Source organism: Cydia strobilella, chromosome 23, assembly GCF_947568885.1.
Source record: "Cydia strobilella chromosome 23, ilCydStro3.1, whole genome shotgun sequence".
In the NCBI taxonomy this organism is placed as follows: domain Eukaryota; kingdom Metazoa; phylum Arthropoda; class Insecta; order Lepidoptera; family Tortricidae; genus Cydia; species Cydia strobilella.
This window is the reverse complement of record NC_086063.1, coordinates 10,143,967-10,163,621: the sequence shown is the minus strand read 5'-3', so window position 1 is coordinate 10,163,621 and position 19,655 is coordinate 10,143,967. Positions and strand designations below refer to the sequence as shown.

General features: G+C 38.3%; 1 protein-coding gene across 1 annotated transcript in view; it reads right to left on the bottom strand.

Moving 5' to 3' along the window:
- The window catches only part of LOC134751864 (protein stum), an 82,412-nt gene that overhangs the window by 7,165 nt on the left and 55,592 nt on the right, over window positions 1-19,655 (bottom strand). The window contains exons 3-9 of the mRNA XM_063687382.1: window positions 16,544-16,677; window positions 13,905-16,317; window positions 6,783-7,068; window positions 6,133-6,341; window positions 5,045-5,171; window positions 1,169-1,295; window positions 22-102 (exon numbers count right to left, since the gene is read on the bottom strand). Coding sequence (XP_063543452.1) covers window positions 22-102; window positions 1,169-1,295; window positions 5,045-5,171; window positions 6,133-6,341; window positions 6,783-7,068; window positions 13,905-16,317; window positions 16,544-16,677 — 3,377 coding nt within the window. The remainder of the gene's footprint in view (window positions 1-21; window positions 103-1,168; window positions 1,296-5,044; window positions 5,172-6,132; window positions 6,342-6,782; window positions 7,069-13,904; window positions 16,318-16,543; window positions 16,678-19,655) is intronic.

Below are 19,655 nucleotides of genomic sequence, written 5' to 3'. Positions count from 1 at the left end.
TTCTTTTTATGTCCTGCTCACCTATCCTGTGTTTGGCGCCGTCGTGAACCCCGAACCTGGGGATGCCGAAGCACAGGCAGAACATCCCGCTGAACACCGTCCCTGAAACACGAACATTCATGATTAAGCTAAATAAAGAAGGCAAAGCTATTTAGTTTTTCTGTTTGTAAATAAATGGATCTAGTTTAATTTATAGTGAGCTCATTTCCTTCGATAATTTTTTATGTTAACAGTCATTACCTAATTTTTTTTTTTTTTATTTATTTATCCAAAAACAATCTTAAAATACTATGTACAAATATTGGAAACAGCGAACGAAAACCGCGTACGGTTTATCTGCCGCCATTGTCGCTCGTTTACATTCCGGTTAGGTATCTATCTAAAATCTAAATTTAATATTAAGGAAATACTGGTAAGTTAAGCAATCAGCATTTACGAGTAGTTTGCCCGAGATGTTGATAAACAACTCGGGCGCGCACCTGTACTTGATAACAACATGTTTTTTAAAATTATTTTAGTCTTATGTGTGTTATTAAGTATATTTTGGTTAACATCATTAGGCCATGAATTTAGAGTATCGGGTAACAGAAATTGCCAGGTTCTTTTCCCATAGGTATTCTTGTAAGGCGGTAATACATACTTTGGTATATTGATATTTCTTAATTTTTGTGACCTAGATCTATTTTTAAGGTTAGGTAAGTTAGCGATTTCATCACATACTAGCATCATTTTAAACTTATCATAGACATTAATTATTTTACAGTACTCAAATAGCTTCGATTCGTCATTTCTATACATTTTCCTTATCGAGTTAGGTACAATTGTTTTTATCAGGCTTAGTTGTAGTTTGTATACATTATCCAGGTAAGTTTTATAAGTTCTGCCGTAACTACTTAAGCTGTAACTAATTATCGATTCGGCTAGTGACATGTATAGCATTCTACGGGTACTAAAAGGTATTTTATATTTTAAAAGGGATAAATTGGACAATATGGATCTCAGTTTATTACATACATAATTAATGTTCAAATCATTCATCATCATCATCATCAAATTCATTACAAGCTCACTTTATTGCGCGTTCATCGTTTAATATTTTTCTACAGACTTGTAAAAAACCTTGCTTGCTTCGCGTTAATATCTATTCCATTGATCAAAAACGACTCACCCAATCCAGGCACGACCACGTTGCAGAAAAGACACCAGTAGGCCAACACGATGGGTAGCGCTGGGATGGCAGCGCGCATCATGCTTGTGTGCTCCACCAGTGAGGGGTCAAGTTTTTTCCGCGTATCCTGAAAAAGCATCTCAAATATAATAGTAGAAATATGTAGATTATTAGCTAGAGAAGGTCCCTACAGATTGATCTTATTCCACCAGTCTTTCACACTTCTGAGAATGCTGGAAATCTGGCTATTTAGGACCAATAAAGATGTTTTTTTTTAACATTATCAGACTTAAAATCGGTTTACTATTATTCTCGTACATACGACACTCTTGTGATACTATTGATCATAAATCGTTAATAGTAGATTATTAACCAAGGGATGAAAGGCACTCATCTCTGCCGAGGTAGTTTGGCGCTCGAACGCAGTGAGAGCGCCAATAGTCCGAGTTTGAAATAATGACTTTCACCCGAGTTAAACACTCTAATTTCGAATACGATACGAGGAAAGTAAAATTCGTGTTTTTTAAAAAACATGACAAGCATAAGTTTTTATAGCATTTCTTGAGGGTATACTTTCAATTAACAATTTAGGTAAAAATAAGTATCATTATTTATGGAATGGGAAGATAAATATCAGAATGGAAATTGTATAACAAATCCATTTAAAACCAAATTTCAAATTTCAATTGGCTATAGTAAAAAAAATGAAAAAAATCGTACTTGGAAAGTAAAATGCTCTAGTGCAGCAACGTATCACTTTCTGCACACTTTTTAAAATAACAATGACCGTCTTTCAGAGCATAAGAAATGAAGAATAATTTCCACAACGACCTCCCCTCACTGTGGGTTTAAAGAAACTTTACTGAAGTATACACATGAAACAGACGTTGAAGCTTGCAACTGCTTAACTGCTTCTAGAGCAAATGTATCTCAAAATTTAACATCGAAGTTTGTACGGGCATCCTATATTATTATTCTGATTCTTATTAGTGCGTTTAATCATTCGGTTTTTGTAAACTAAATAAATAACTATTTTAATCCAAGAGAGCTATCCATTGTAGTCATAATGTCAATACCCACATCCAAATCTTCGTCCAAATCGACGTCCGCTTTCATGGAATCCATCATAAGCACGACCCTGGCCCTCGACGGAGCCCTCGAAGATCTCAGGGGCTGCGGGGACGGGACCGGAGTCACGGGCATAAGAGTCGACATGATGAGTGATCACTTTTTTAAGGACTTTTAAAATGTAGCGAACGCGAGTAACCCGTAGGCCGTAATCTTGCGTGTATATTACCTATTTTTTTAAGTATCCTGGACACATTTATCAATCAGTATTTTAGCATATTGAGAACTATTTTTTGTTTTATACAGTACGAACGAGATTTTTACCCATGATTATAGGACGAGAGGTTTAATTAAAAAAAAAATCAAACTGCAGAAAGATGGTGAATGTCACTCGGACCGGACAGTCGGAAACATCAATTTAAGTGTTGTTTTGTTTTGTGTTGTTTTATGATGACATTGAAGCTTTCCCGATTTTATCTGGTTGTTTAGTTAGCTTTCTTTATTTTAACCCAGTTTGGCCATACGAGCTTTACATTACCAACAAAGTATGAAAAACTAAAATCATTTTGAAGTGCTTCGAATTTCAAAATTTAATTTATTTAGGAGTTTGATATACAAAGTCGCGAATGCTTCCGCGGGTTGTAAAGTCAATAATTTTCCACATTTAAATATATTGGAATGTTTTGCCGTTTAAACTATTTCGCACTATCGTAGACCACACACTGACTGTCTTTCAACTTCATTTCGATAATATGTATAATATGTTTGATTGAATATCGAACTGTTGAATAACCTTGTGGCTAACCCAGTTCCTTTTATTGCAAAGAAGCTTCAAAGTCTAATAATATTTACAAACGAAAGTAGTAGTTTTAGGGTTCCATAAGAAAAGGTATCATAAAATAAGTTCTAGAGAAAAAAGATGTCGGCCAGAGTATTAGGTACTTTTTCGTGTAGTGTGGAAAATTGACAACAACAAAGAGACTTTAAATTTGTCAGTGATTTGCCTAATGGCATAGGAGTTAGTTTAAAAAAAATAGCCACAACCGAATACAGAACCTCCTCCTTCTATGAAATTGAAGTCGGTTAAAAAGTACGTCGTCCCATCCTGGGTAATGGTGCTGTCGCGATTACTAGACGGTTTTTTTGGTAGAACGCAAACATTAGAGACACCATAGTTGTCTGACGAGTAAAAAAACCTTGCCTCAGTTTAAACAGAAAGAAAAGCTAGGAAAGAAATCACGTCCCAAGTCCCAACTCGCCTATCCCATTTGTTTTCCACTTAACATTTTTAATGTATGCGGAAGATCCGAATCGCGGCAAGAAAAAAGGTGGCACCGCACGCGACATCCAGTTGACATTGTGCAGCAACGAAAAGCAATACAACCAGCCGGACGTTATCTGTAGTAATGCATCAAAAAGTTTGCGGACCAAGAAGTTGTGTCATAAATAACTAGGTATTGAAGTAGTCCCATGTTGGGCGCCATATTTTAGGAACTACTTGTGTAAATATGTGTAAAACATTTGTTTATTTAATAGAGTTAGACCAAGCTAAGTTGGCAGCGATTTTGATAGCCCTGGGGCCCATTTCTCGAACGGTATTAAGCTAATTATTATTAGTGTGTTGCCATGGTATACGATTTGACAGTTAATATTAGTCTATCGAGAAATGGGCCCCAGACGGTGCAAGTGTTATTATAAACGTCAAACTTCTATCAGCAGATTATGACGTTTAAATAACACTTGCACCGTTTGAGCTATCAAAATCGCTGCCAACATAGTTTGGTCTAACTCTACTTTGAATCTTATCAAGTTTGACCTAGCTTTTTAAAAATAGAAAAGAATATGTAATAAGAATAAAACACCGTGTTTATTAATCCTTATCGTTTTCTGCAAACTATGGTGGTATTACTTGTATAGTCGACGTCAAAGATATGTGGTATTTTCTATAAAAAGGGACCTTATTATCGATGGCGCTTACGCCATTATAAACGATGCTCCGATATAAATACAATGCCGCGCGACGCTGTGCGGCGTAAGCGCCATCGACAATAAGGTCCCTTTTGAAAGAAAATGCCCCATATGTTTACACTTTTGCACCTTACTCCTTTGTAATAAGGCGAAAAACGTATACATTATATTTGACGTTGACTGTACAACAATTATTATTACTTTGTGTCACGAATGTTGCATCATAATTAAATAATTTTCTTCAGGAGCCAATGAGGTGACTACAAGTTTTAATTACTTATAGTATAAGAACTTTATTGCCACGATTTTCTAACAGTACAAAGTAGGCGCACATTTTATTCGCTATTTTAGATTGTCTCTATCTGTTTTGAAACGCCTAATAGTCCCAAAAACTAAATTATTACCTGACCTAAAAGCTAGTTTGAATCACTAGTGCGGAGGGGTTTGAAACAATCTGTGAACTGTTTCCTAATTTTCGTCATAAAATTTTGACGGTAATAAAACAATCTTAATAGCAATTCAACACGTGTACTGTCGACTAAATGTCAATATCGATATCCATTGCGACCACAGAATGACTTCGTTCGCGTGTCAACTGGCCACCACATTATGCGAGGGTCAATGATTTACGTGGAAATGTCGCCTGAGTGCTAAGGTCAGCTGGTGGAGGGTTATATAACTGTTTTTTTTGGAAGTCCGTTCAAGGTGCTGTCGGCGTGGTTAAAACCGTTAATGGAATATATTTGTTGTAGAGGAGTACTCGGAGCGGCGCCGACACATGCCGCGCAGCCACGTTCAGAGCCGGTTGTTGCAGCAACTGTTACAGCAACACATGCTTACCTCAGGTGGCAGGGTGGGAGACAAGCTCTTGTTCTTGGAGAAGAGGCTGGTCCTGCGGCTAGAGGAGTGCTCGGAGCGGCGTCGACACATCCCGCGCAGCCACGTGCAGAGCCGGTTATTGCAGCAACTGTTACAGTAACCAGCCATGATAAATGTGATTTATTAGCAGCATACATGTTTAATTAATTTAAATATTGGTGTGAAAAGTTAAGGTGGACCTAAAACTGAGCAGATTTGCCATTTGGGTTCCAATAGTATAAAACATGCATTAGATCCGGATTTAGATCCGGATAATTAAATAAAAGTTGGATTGGAAGCCATAAGTTACAAAATGACGCCCAACATGGGACTTTTTATGTTCCGAGTTGGGCGCCACTTTGGTATTAACCAATTTTTGACGATTAGGACTTTTAATTACTTGACCTTATATGTATTTTTTTTCCGAAAAACTGAACATTATAATCCAGAAGGGCTGTTTAGCCCAATTGGCTACTTCGCTCGTTTGTCGGGCCACGGCCACAATCATCACTCATAATTTTTTTTACAAAGCAGTGGTATTTAAATAAAAAAACATGTTGTTGCGGGACAACAAGTCACGCGAAGAGCTGTTCTGACTTTTCAAAGGGTTGCCTTGGCGCTAGTATTAGCTGGTTTTAACCCACGAAGGCCCAACAGTTCCTTGTGACGATATAACATCTGTTATTCTTCTGGTGTTCGTGTGCGAATTGCGTGGTCGGCGAATAGAAGCGACACCAACGCACGGCGTGGGAATAATGTTAAATGTCAACGGACAACTTCATACTATTTCACAGTTGTCAAATGTCAGATAACCTAACCTAATCCAGTCTTGCACAAAACAAATACTTATCGCATAGGAATTTCTCTCCAAACAACACAAGCGCCACTCCAAAACTGCTGGTTTCACTGGCTCGTCACCGGCAACAGCAAAATTACGTCGAATATTTTATTGGCCCTGAGGTTTATTGTCACGAAGTCACAAAACTGTCAGATTTCCTTGACCATTATTTTTTTACTGGATTCAGATGTCTGCGGTGTCCGAGAAATTGCAATGAATATTTATTACTCACGTGGCAGGCTGTCGGTCGCTGAGTATACTGTCTCGCCGCTCCACCGCCGGTCGTCTTTTTCCGCAGCACCCAGCTTGCGCCGCATCTTCACTGACGCTGTAAGGGACTCCGGAAATGCTGCTGTCACTAACGCGTCTCCGGCCGCAGCAGCAGATTACGTCGCGGAGTTTGCGTTTGCGTTTCGTTTCGTTCTCGAATTCTATTGCCGCCTGTGGACAGTAGACAGTTATAAAAACATGTGAGTTGTAAAAAGATTTTACCAGGATAAGAGATGGATTTTATAAATTAGCACCAAGCCACACGAATTTTCGTAGTTTTGCACCATTTAAACCTGATTCAAAGAAAACATTGTTAACTTTTAGGGTGAGTTACCTAAATTTAAACTATTGGTTTAGTTATTAGACAAGGACGAGACAAGAGACAAGGACAATTTTTGTACTCTATAAAAAATTACATTATGGAAAGAAAATCGCAGCGTGTAAAAAGATTGGACGCTCGTTTACTAGACTAGCTATTTTCAAAATTGTGATCAGACGTAGCAATGACATCAGCTTCAATTACACCAGCAAGAAGAAGTACCAAAGTAACTTGGGTTGTTCGACTTTTAAGCCGATATGTAATGTGTAACTCTTCATTAAATATGAACTTACTTTCCCCGCAGCTCTCTCCACATCCCTGATTCTCTGCTCTTCCTCCTTCTTCCTCTTACAGCAGTTCAGCTTACTCATAACACCTTTGCCCTCTTCCACATTCTTAACTTCATCATCGTCAACCTCCGGCTTGCCGCAGCAAGGGCAGCACTGTCTGCACTTCCCGATGAGACGGGAGCAGATGTTGGGTTTCTTCGGGTCTTCATCTTTGGGGTTGTCTTCCTCTTTTGATTGGCGGTGTGCGCGCGCGGGGGGTTTTGGTGTGGTGCTCGTGCTTTGGGGGAATCTGTAAGTGATGCTTTTTTAAATTACTGGTTAATAATTCGGGCAGGATTCGATCTCACGATCTTACGGAACACGAGTCTAACTGAGCTGCCGAAGCTTGCCAGAACCGTGCGAATTTTTCAATTCCTTTCTTTTTTACACGACGTAAACGGACATCTCAGGGAGGTTCACCGGTCTGTTAAGCTTTGACCTACTGAGTTTTGAGACGCTTAGTTACGCTTACCATTAAATGAAATGAGATTAGCGATCAGTTCACTATAGGTAATATGATGATTGTTTAGTAGGTATATCAAATCTTACTACATCTCATATATCTGCCATTAGTCTGAGAATAACGTCATTCATAATACTGTCTAAAACTTTAATTTCTAATGTTGTAACTATTTGAGTACTGCTATGCAAAGCTAAACTTTCATGTGCTATAATATTTATTTTCATGACATACTGAAAGTTGAAGGTTGCACGAAAAAAAGCTTTAAATCAGCCTTTTATCGAAAGCCATTATAGGCATTATAACAATCTGAATGGCAATTTATCGCCAGTACTACGTAATTTCCGTTGCCGTCACCAAAAAATCCAACGCGACACACATACTTAGCTACTACCAAACCATTTGCAAATACAATATTTACGGGTAGATTTTAAACTATTTTTTTATATCTATCTATTTTAACTTTATTTTATACCATGCCAATAATTTGTCGTTAATCATGCTTTGTTTGTTATGTTCATCTTCATTTGCTTAATCTCAAAATGCAACAGTGATATCACTACTATGGTAATCTAGGGTTTAGGTAAGTTGATTTTGGGTGTAAAACTTCATCTTTCATTTTCCATGCCAGTTTTTATGTAAAGGTGTAAGTGAGAATATGTACATTAATAAGTACATTGACCCGCCATTTTCTATCTCTATTGCAGGCATTGACCACAGGGCTATAACCGCGAAAATCGAAGTTCGCAAATTGCGGGCATTTTTCTCTGTCACTCTAATTACGCCTTCATTGGAGTAAAAGAGACAGATCCCCGCAATTTGCGAATCTCGGTTTTCGCGGTAGCCCCTCAGGCATCATCGGAGACTCGGCGAGACAGCAAATTATATTGTATTTTATGAGCGTGTGATAGAGATAGGAAATGGCGGGTCAGTATACAAACATTTTCGTGTTTAGCATTCTTAGTTTAGTAATTGGGCTTAATTCCGATCCATCTTACTACAGGCTATACTATATTAAAATTTGATAGTTCTTCTGTGATCTAAGAAATTCTGTAGTTTGGGGTATCGATTATTCGATATATCGATAAAAATGGCAAAAGATGCCCGACTACGGAACGGATGATTTGTTAAACCAAGAAAAGTATTCAACGATTTTGATAGCATTACGCAGTGCAAGTGTCACATATACAATCGCTGCAGAGTTATCTATTAATTGATTGATTGTTTTATTGGTCTAACTCTATATTTCTTATTCTTACAAATAGAGCTCTGTCGGTCGCTTTCAATTCTACAGCAAGATGGAACGTGTATAAAGCCCTAAGTTGTGTAGTTCGTATAGTTTGTGCATTCGTGTACGGTGTATCGCATTCAGAACGCCGACATGCGAGCTTCCGTTTACCTTTGCAGCGTGGATTGGCCGGGGTAACTAGAATTTGGAAAACAAATGCCATTCTTTAGTTCTACATTATTCTTCAATCAATACGATTCGAATGAATGTAGAGTTAGACCAAGCTATGGCAACGTTTTGATAGCCCAGACTGTTCAAGTGTTATTTTAAAACACACTTCTATGAAATTGTGGCATTTAAATAACACTTGCACAGCCTGGGCTATCAAATTCGCTGCAACTGAGCTTGGTCTAACTCTATTCATGTTTTTTTTTCTGAATCGTAGTTAAAGACTAAAGGACTCATCTGGACAGTGCGAGAACTCGCATGCGAATTTCATTAGGTACATTGCGGTATTTGATCTGTCGGCTCGGCTGAATTGGATATAACCGTAATAGCCCTCAATGTAACTAAACTCACATGCGTCACGCGTCGTCTAAATAAGCCCTAAATCTGTCACATAAGTCTTAAGTGTGCGTTGTAGACTGTATATGTCTGTATTTACTATAAAGAGGAAAGAAAACAGGCCATTTTGAGGTTTCTGTCCAATGTTGCCCATTTTCATTTTTATTGCGTGTTGATCCGGCTCGAAGGACCATATAATTATTTACTCACGTTTTTCGACGATACAGTTGCGTGAGCACAACCACAATATTCACTAATGAGCAGTTACATGATGTTTAAATTAATACAGTCAAGATTATTGCTTGTTAAAAACATCCAATGATAAGACAAAGAAGTACATATATCCAAGCCAAGCCCCCAGGCCTAGAAAGTATGATATTTGAAAAAAAAAAAGAAATCAGTGTGCTCTTCATTTATTATTATTACTATGTCATTTGGCCCTAAAATAATGGTGACATGGCTCATTATGCCAGTTCGAGCTGCCTTTACGTTTAGGTCACGGTATTTGTACTATAAAACCTGCTAAGAATTCCACACGTTATGTGTGCCATTTATTATTATTAAGGCCAGACTTATGACTAAGTTGACTCGCAATTGTTAATGTATTCAGAAAAACTACACATGATTTAAAATATTACCCGTTATCATTGCCATACCGCTTTGGCAGTAGTTCATTTGGCAAAATGTAGACAGTCCTATTGTGTATCATATTCACTTTAAAACCGATTGAATCACATCACTAATCGGAAACATTATCATTTTGCAAGCACTAGTTGACGTTTTGATTTTTTTAAATGCGCGCGAATGGTGATGCGCCACGTGTCATGCCGTTTTATTATTGCAAGCGTTTTTATTTTTTTTCAAGATGGCGCCCATCGCGCGGGTGGGGTGTTCGCCGTTCCAAGGCGGACTGCTTGCCCGATTTCTTTAAGGGCTGTATCGAGTGCCAAGTTACGTATAGTCTTGCGTGCTGCTCGAGATTATAACTGGTCGAGACTGCATTAACCACTTTCTTTGCGGGTGAATTAAAAAGAAATTTTGTTGTTTACGCCCATAGTAAGGTTGATTATTTAAATTATATGCTTTATATGGTCGTTAATAATAACAAAGGTGTTTCCACGTAATATTAAGTGAGGTTTTAATTGCTTTTATTAAAGGCCTTCCACATGGTCTGCCAGACACACGGACAGGCCTTTTTAATTGTATTGTATATATAGACCAGATTAAGATTATGACTTACACTCACAAAGCAGTAAAGGAACAAATAAGAGTTATTGTGGGTCTACAGCCTGCAGGTGTAGACTTTTAATGAGTTCGTCAAATTTAAAACATTAAAATAGATTTTCAAATTACATACATAACGGAAATGGTCCTTCGAACCAGATACAGACGTGTAAGTAATTAAGAATGGCAAATTGGCATGGCAGAGCTTAGCGACAATATAAACCTATCAATTACCAAACCAGACGGTGCTAGCTAGACAGCTAACATAAAATATTATTGTATGGGAAGTTTTTTAGTTCCCTGCTGAGTTGGTGAAGTATCAACTGACCCTTTATACTTTAGACATAGAGTAAATTGACAAAGATTTCTTCTTTTATTCCACTTCCTAATTAAAGGAAGACTAAAGTTTTATGTGCCTCGTACATACATAAAACAGACGTCATAGACCGAATAATACGCAGGTGAAGCTGCAGGCACGGCTAGTATTGCATAATTTTGTTCTGCGCAAAACGATGACCCAACATGGGACCTGAAGTAGAGCGCGGGAAATCCGGCAGAACGGCCTCCATACACGTACGCAGCGGAAATTGAAAATATATCAGCACAATGGAGCTGAGCCCGATACCGAGAACTTTTACATTACCTATAATTTTTAATCTAATAAGTAATTTGGGTCGATAATTTCCTTGCTAATGTAATTTCAGATCCTCGGCATATTGCGAATAAATATAATCGCTAAAAGAAAATTAGGCAGCAGTCATTGACACTCTATGTCCGGAAAAATAAAATTCAACCCTTCTCAAGCTATATCGAAATTAACGATCTAGAAGTTAGAACAATTTGAGGCGTTATTTTGTAGGCTTAAGGATGACTCACGCGACAACGGTCCGGGCCCGGGTCGGGCGCCCGACACTTCAGTTTTCTATAGGAAGCATCAAGTGATCACCGTCAGCTGTCATAGAAAAAGAAGTGTCGGGCGCCCCGGCCCAAGCCCGGTTCGTTGTAGCGTGAGTTGGAGTACTATGCGCGTACACTAATTTCTTATTCTTATACTGCTTTTGTTTAGAACGGGATGAACGGATGGATAAGTCACTTGGTTAGGCCATGGTAGCCCTACAAAGCATTTTGTACAAATTATGCGTCAGCCAGGGCTGACGGCTGACTCGTCAGGACGAGTGGTAGGGCGATATGTAAATGCGTTGCGGTCACGGCACTGCCCCCAACTAACACATCTGATATTTGTTAGAGCTTATGACGTTGGAATAAGGTTTACAAATGGACATTTTAATGCGACGACGGTGGTACAGAATATACATAGCGTAGCCTAATTCCGATCATACGTTCGTATAGGTAAAGATCATAGCGTGAGGCCACACACATCAGAGTACTGCTGATTTGCCATACTGGATGCGTTCTGCGGTCAGCGATCAGGTCAAACCCGCATCATGTATGAACAACATTGACTGTTGAAGTTGAAGTTTGACCTGACCGCTGCCCACAGACGCATCCAGTGTGGCAAATCCTTAATACCGTCAACATCGAAAAATCGAAAAACGTTATCTGCCTCTTTATTGCTCTACCATTCTCGTGTAGGTGCAGGTAACGAAATTTCTTTTCTAAACTCTAAAATTCTAGCATGGGCCCTTGAAGTAGCATCTAACATTTGTGCACCTGCCGCGAACGAACAATTTAAGTATCTTTTTCCACCTGCACCCGAGCGCAACCACAGACAAACAGTGTAATTCCTTTATCAGAGACATATAAATGATAAAGATTCTCAACCTACATATAAGTTATACTTGGTGAAACCAAATTGTCAGTGAAAAAGAACAAAAAAAAATACTCATCCTTTTCTTTTGGGTGCTAGTACTAGTGTAAGACAAAGACAGTATGATTCTCTTTGTCTATGTTAGAAATGAGACAGTCCTTTGACAAACTACACTTGCGCCTATTAAAATGGCCCAATGTTTATTTTTTATTTTTTCCAACAACACTTCCCAACCCACCCCAACTTTCACTTTTCCAAGTGTGAATGAGTTCAAGTTTTGTGTCCATGTTTGTTGTAGTACCATAGACAAAAAAAATAAAAAACAAACATTGGGCCATCTTTTCCAAGTTTGAAATTTTGAAAGTAGGCAAGCTAAAAAACAGGCCCATCTTAAGCGAAACTACCTTACAAAATCGCTTTCAATCAATCAATCAATAATAATTTATTTTCGAACAAAAGTCCATAATGTGTTAGTAACATACATATACTTAAATCTAGGTTTATTGAAAAGATGATAAATAAAATTTACATTAATTGTATAAAACAAAATTAAGACTACTTATAAAATAAAACGATTAAAACTAAACCTACCTAAAAAAAATAAAAATCCCTATAACAAACCCTGACCTCTTGGCAAAGTGCCCATCACGCAGGCAGCATTCCCGCGCTGTATCGCGATAGCAAGCCTTTATTTTATAAGTAGTCTTAATTTTGTTTTATACAATTAATGTAAATTTTATACTTAAATCTAGGGTTAGTACAAACATAATATTATAACAGAACTTTACAAAATATTTTGCTTTAGATATGTTTAATATTTATTGGGATATTGTAGAAATAAAAATCACATGCGTAGAGTCCGGCTCTTAAAATCTGCAGTAAAATAATAATGGCAATGGCCGAACCAATATGAAGCGAAGAAGATGGCAGTGTTCCCAATTTTTTACCGGCAGTATACTTACCTAAACGTAGCTAGTCGGATGACTCGGAACGGAAGGTAATTTATGAACCCCACCATAATCCTACTTTGTGTTTACACCACAAATATGTATCTACTCGTATACTTGTTTTTAATCTAGCGTGAATGTCTTTACTATTTATTAGTCTCTACCTTGATGAAAACGATAGCCCACAGACAATAGACCGCACTCTCTGGGGCATTTTCACTAACTTAATAGGCATAGAGAAAACACTCTAGAGGAAGAAAGTTGTCTTTGCGCAATAAAATGTGGAATAATTGTCTTTAACTTCCTTTTGTTTTATTTCCGTGTTTAATTACTGTTTAATATGTACCAAAGAGGATATTACGAAGTTATATCTATCTTTGATATGTACCAATTTTAATGCTGTTAATTAATTTCTAGATTACGACGACTGTCCTCAGGTTAATTGGGTAAAGAACATGTCATTTAAGGGCACATACTAATGTAATTGTATTTCAAATTTAGTTTCAGTATAAAGGATTGATACTAACCGATGTTGCAGACATTTTCGCACTAAATTTGTAGAAAAATATTATACAGCATATCTATGATGTGTACGGATTTATATAAACGTAACGTACCTAATTAACAGTCCTGTAAAATACGTTTATTTCTCTAGTTTGTACGTCCTAAGGTTAAGTTCAAATTAAGGGAATGTTTAAACAATAGAGTTCCACTACTAAGCTATAAGTGGAGCGGATTTGGTAAGCGACAGTGTGATAGTGCCAACATAAAATTCTTATGAAATATGAGTACACATATGACGTATATATTGGCGCCTCATTTTGTAACCGCCTAGTGCAGAGTTACATTGGCGGACTCTAAAACAAGGTCACATATAAAAAGCAAATAAACTCACCCTCCATTGCTGTGTGTCGACTTGTCAGAATCGTTTCCGTCGGCCATCTTGCTCTGCACCGCCATCTTGTTCCCGGGAGAGGACAGATTAGAACTCTGCACTTCCACTTCCGGCTCTCCTTTAACCAGCGTCTCGCTCATAGTTTCAACTACCTCACTCGGTTTTTTCTCGTTAACAACCATAACTATAGGTTCTATAGTTTTTTTGGCTTTTTCAAACTTTTCCGCTGGTTTAGGCTCTTCGACTGGTGTTATAATACTGTCTACAATTTTAGTCGCTTCAGAACGAATCTGTGTAACTGTTTTGTCACTTTCTTTTACAATTTCGTCTTTAGCATTTGCTGCTTTAGTTGCAATTTCACTTTTAGCTTCTTTTATTTCGTCTTTAGTCTTATCTGCGAAGTTCTTAGCCTTGCTTTTAACTTCTTTTTCAGCTATTGCAGCAGCTGTTAATATATTTTCAGTAGAAACTTCGGGTGTCTTAAGGATATCATCTATCTTTTGTCTCACTCGTTCCACTTGGGGATTAGTGTAAGGCGGCAGTAAAGGTTTAAATTTGATATTATCATCCATGAAATTTGAACTCTTTTCAGGTTTAGCTGGCTTTGGCGCCTTCTTCTCTTCAGGCTTATCTTCAGTATTTTTGTTTTCTTCGGCGATATCTTTCTCTTTCTCTCTTTCTTTGTCTTCATCTTTAGGTGCTAGTGAGTCCTTCGAACTGTGTCTCTCAAAAATACCTTTTTCTCTCGCCTTTTCAAAAGCAGCTGGTAATTGGTTTGTTACTGTAGTGACAACTTCTAACGGCTGAGCAGTTATAGCAGCAGTTGTCATTGAAATAACGCTCTTTTTCGTTAAAAGTATTATTTCACCATTTTCATTTACTATCTTGTCATATTGTGTTTCATTGTCTTGACACTTAACGTCATCTTTTTCCGTCGAAGAATTTGCAACGGACTGTTCGATTTTAGTTTCTTCAACTTTGTCTTTAACCTTATCTTTGGTAGCAGATTTAGCTTTTTCAACTTTCGCAGGTTCTCTTTTTGCACTTCGTAGTGTTTCTTCTCTCACAGGGTCTTTCTTTACACCGACTTCATTTAGTTTAGGAGTTGATTGAGCTTTAGGTTTGATATCTCTTTTACTCTCCCTTTTAACTAAGGGTGGTTTTTCATTTAGTGTTTTCGTACTGGGTGTTCTGATTAAACTTTTCATGCTGTTCGTTCTATTTATAGGTTTTTTCACTTCAGGTTTGGTCACATTAGGTTTTTGTGTCAATCGAGTGCTCGATGTCCTATTCACGGGTTTCGTCTGAGTGGGCCTAGATGGAGGTCTAGAGGAAATAGAGACTTTAGTGAGTGGCCGTCTTTTCTCCGGGCTAGGGTCTCTGCTTACAGTTCTGCTAGGCTGTCTAGAATTCAATCTAGATGTAGCAGGCGTATTACCGGCAGTTTTGATTGGTTTCTTGGCTAACGGGGAAGGTTTTGGCGTTTTGGCAGAGCTTGGTTTCAGGTCTTCCGTGGGGCTTTTGTTAGGAGTCCCAACGATGGGCGACAATCGCTTAGCATTGATTAGCCTGTTGGAAGGAGGAGGTCCTCCCCTTCCGGGGGAAATCGGTGGTTTTCCTTTGACAGTTGGAGTTACATTTAAATGCTGAGTGCTCTTACTCATATACCTTTTGTCATGCGCTCCTCCTCCAATCCTTATCGTCTCATGTATGCTGCTTGTACTATTTGACATATATCTCTGACTCCTGTTTAAGTTACTTTCAACAGGTTTCCTTGAGTTTGAAATATCGCGCACGGTCACTGTTCTTTTAGGTGAAACAGAGCTTTGCCTCTTAGGGATTTTAGAATGCTGAGGTGATCCATTGTTAGACTGCGGTTGCGATCTCGACACTACCCTTCTAGACATATGTGTCACAGGTTTAGCAAGCCCATCAGTCTCATTAACAAACTCTTTACTATCAGCAGGTATATTCTCATAATGAAGAATAGCTACTGGAGAACTCGATCTGCTCTTCAAATTGATTTTATTAGGTGAACTGCATCTTGATGTAGTTCTAGAGCCAACAACGCTTTTTATAACTTCAGCGCTTGCATTTTTATCCAGAATTCCCATTTCTTTCAACAACGCCGCTTCTTCCTCTATTCTTTTCTGTTCTGCTTCGGCTTCATGCTTTTCTCTGTTCAGCTCACTTAATTCTCTGACTTCTTCTATGTTTTGTTTGAGGAAGTTGCGGGGGGAGTGCGGCCTGCTGAGAGGGAGGGGGGCGAGGGTGGCGGCAGCCATCTTGTCCGCCTTGGAGAGGGAGTTGGTGCGCCTGCGCGTTGGAGAGTTTGCGCGAGAGTTGACGCGAGAGTTGGCCGCGGAGGTCCGTGGGGTGTTGTGCCGGGATGTCTCTTCTCTGAAGCCTCGTCCTGGGAAAACAGAGAGTTTGATATGGTGTTACTCCAATGTTATGTACCTAAGTGATTAGAATTTGGGGTTTAACGAGATCGATAGAGAGAGAAAATACATGTGATATAAAAACAATTTTTTTATAAAGTGACATTCTCGCGCGAGACCCCCTCAGGGGCTTCAGGCACAGTGAAAGAAAAGGGTCTCGTCTCGTCAGATTAGTTCACGCTACGCCACTGATTGTACCTTTAAAGGGTGAGACTCTTCCCGTTCTGGTCTCGATGGGAAGAGAGCGCGGGCTGGAGGGGCGGGACGAGACGGGTGTCTCCGCTATTATCGCGAAAGACGACTCCTTTTTCCGCTTCGCTGTTGGCACCACGCTGAAAGAGAAGAAACATTTCTGTTTAGGAGATTCAATAGTACTTAATTAGTTTCTTATAGTACCTAAGCATTATTAGTAATAGTACTTAATCAACAACAGTTTTTTATGATAGGTACAAACAAGCAGACGAATCGCCATTGTAAGCGATTACCGTCGCTCATGGACACCGGTAATACCTGTGACTTTTAAATGACATTCTGACAGCGATCAACTTTCTTGTCTCATGTCAGAAAATTGAGCCTAAGCTGAAACCCACTGGTGTAGTAGCAGCATATTTACTCCTGCTTTACAAACTTTAAAAATAACTAGTTTGTAAGTATTTATCGATTTATTTTCGCCATAAAACCTAAATTATTCTGATTTTAGTCAGAAAAGGATTTACCATTCGAAAAAGAGATTTTTCCAAGAATTTTCATACTAAGCTAATTTTGTAAATTACTCTTCATTTCCTAAACGCTTTAAACTAAATCGTCACTCAATTAATTGTAATTCCCAAACCAAACAAAAGTGCTCACTAAATAACCCTCGTGTTTATCAGTTCCACAAACAAATTAAAGACAGTAACTCATTCGATTCGATACTTTAGCGTGGTCGTCTACGACAACGACACGATTTATCACAACGATAAACGTCAATGTCCACGATAATGTAAACCTGCATACAGTTAGTTACTTATTTATATTTATTTCTCTCAATTGCTTAAATGTTAGCTGGATCCCTCAGCGTTTGTACGCATGGAGTGCGTATTGCGTATGCGTCATATGCGTCACTTACAGCCGGGCTAGCACATGATTGGCGCGAGAGTATCTCGCTGCGACATATTGTATTGTATTGTATTGTAATCGTTTATTGCAGACAAATAGTCCATATTATGTATTTACAAGTAGAATTAAAAATAATTAAAAATAATCAATCAAAACATAGACTGCCCATCCCCTTTAATTCATACAGTTAGCAAAAGACGAGGGTAACCTATCTCGCGGGGAGATACTGCCGCGTCAATCATGTGCTCGGCCACTGACGGTATTATATAAGTAGAGCAGACGGGGGGAAGGCCTTCCTTTCTGACCGTGTCTGTGCGACGTACGACGTACGTAGGTATACAAATATGAGAGTTCTTGCCCTATGTATGACAGACTTCCTAGCAATAAATTTTATTTAACCTTAATACAGAGAGAAGACGATGAAGGTTAACAATAGCGAATTTACCTTTGAAGGAGCTCCCCGCGGTTTTTATCGATTTTTGACAAGTTTTGAGCCGTTACACAGATAGAATTATAAGACAAACGGCTATCTTACGGCGGTTCTTCAATCTTTTATCTCCATTATTGTCTGCCGGATTTTGAAAAAAAAACTTACTTTTTAATGTTTTTTTTAACATCGGCTAAAAAACACTTTTTTCGTAACTCGATTGCTGTAAACGACATTACATATACGAAATCTACATACTTGGGTTCGTTTTGACGTCTCTAAAAACTGGTCAAAAATTTTAATTTTAAACTAATTAACACAAAAGTTATGGCCAGAAAAACACTTTTTTCGCCTAAAATTGTTCAACTTTGATGCCAAATATCTCGAAGACAATGAATTTTGAAGTAAATATGGGATACTATAATTACATAAGTTAAAGCCGTTCCTGTTAATATGATAAGCTACAAAAAAACATTAGAAAACTAAGGGATTCAGATCGAAGGTCTTGAAGGATTGGCGCCAGGGAGCCCCTGAGAGAAAGAGACGAAAGAGCTTGTCCGTGACAGTCTTTTTTACATTGACCAGTCACCAGTGTGCAAAAAGGATTCTACTAGGTGCCCAGGCCCCGTAGCCAACACGCCAATCGCTAACGCTCCGTAGCGATCGAAACGCAACTGTCACTGTCGCACTAATATGGAAGAGTGATAGAGAGACACAAAGCGTTTCGTTGTCGAAGCGATAGCGATTGTCACCTTGGCTAGGCCAGCTGTTTTAACATGATGATAAATCGTGTCGTTGCCGTGGACAGTAAAGTATAAAAACGCCCATTCTGCCGGATGTTATTTGTTCTTTATTTTCTTTGTTACCTTGATTTTCGCCGTCATTTTGTAGTTACGGTTCACTATGGGCGAAGTAGTGAGTCAAACATGATAGTAGTGACCTAGTGAGTCAAGTTTGAGAAGTCAAAAGTGAGTCAAAGTTGATGACTCGGACGTTGGGTGATTGTTTCATAATTATGGTGCGTGGGATTTCGTACATGATTTACTTTATGCGTGAGGTTATTCTTTTGTTATTTACTTAAATATGCGAAGTGTCGTGCATATAATGCATGCATGGATATAAGAAATTTAAAACCGTACAGTTTAGTGTTATGGGTATCTAATCTTCTTGAGCATGTTTACACTAATTGTTTTATAAGTATACAGAATAAAAAAAGTAACATTAGAATTATTAATTATATATCATTCTATCCTTGCTACGAGTATGTGCGTGTAAGCGCGGTATAAAAAAATATTCGAAAGCTAATTTTCTTCCACACGTTTAATTTAAGTCACAGTTATCACCTAAGTAAACATTTACAATTTGTAACTTTCGTGTGTGTAAAAAAAAAAGTATAGCTAGCCGACGATAACTGGGAAACGAATCTAATTATTTTATTACAATATAATTTCAACCCACTCGAGTCAAGTCGGTACTTAACTCGAGTGGCCTAGTGGTTGACATGCGTGGGGTTACATACGTTGGAGACATATAAACCGAAATATTAAAAAAAAACCAGAAAAATCGTATTCGAACTCAGAAAGGTGTAGTCATTCGTAAGCGACACTGGTAGAATAGTAACTTATTAATAAATTACTTATTATAGCCTCTTAAAGTAATGTTCCAGTGTTCCACATCGCATGTATAGGTAATCCGTATTAGGTTCATATTCATAGTTTAATAGTTATGAGCTCGTGACGGTTCGAGTGGCGAGTATCGAGTGACCTCGGGGGGGTTGACCAGCGC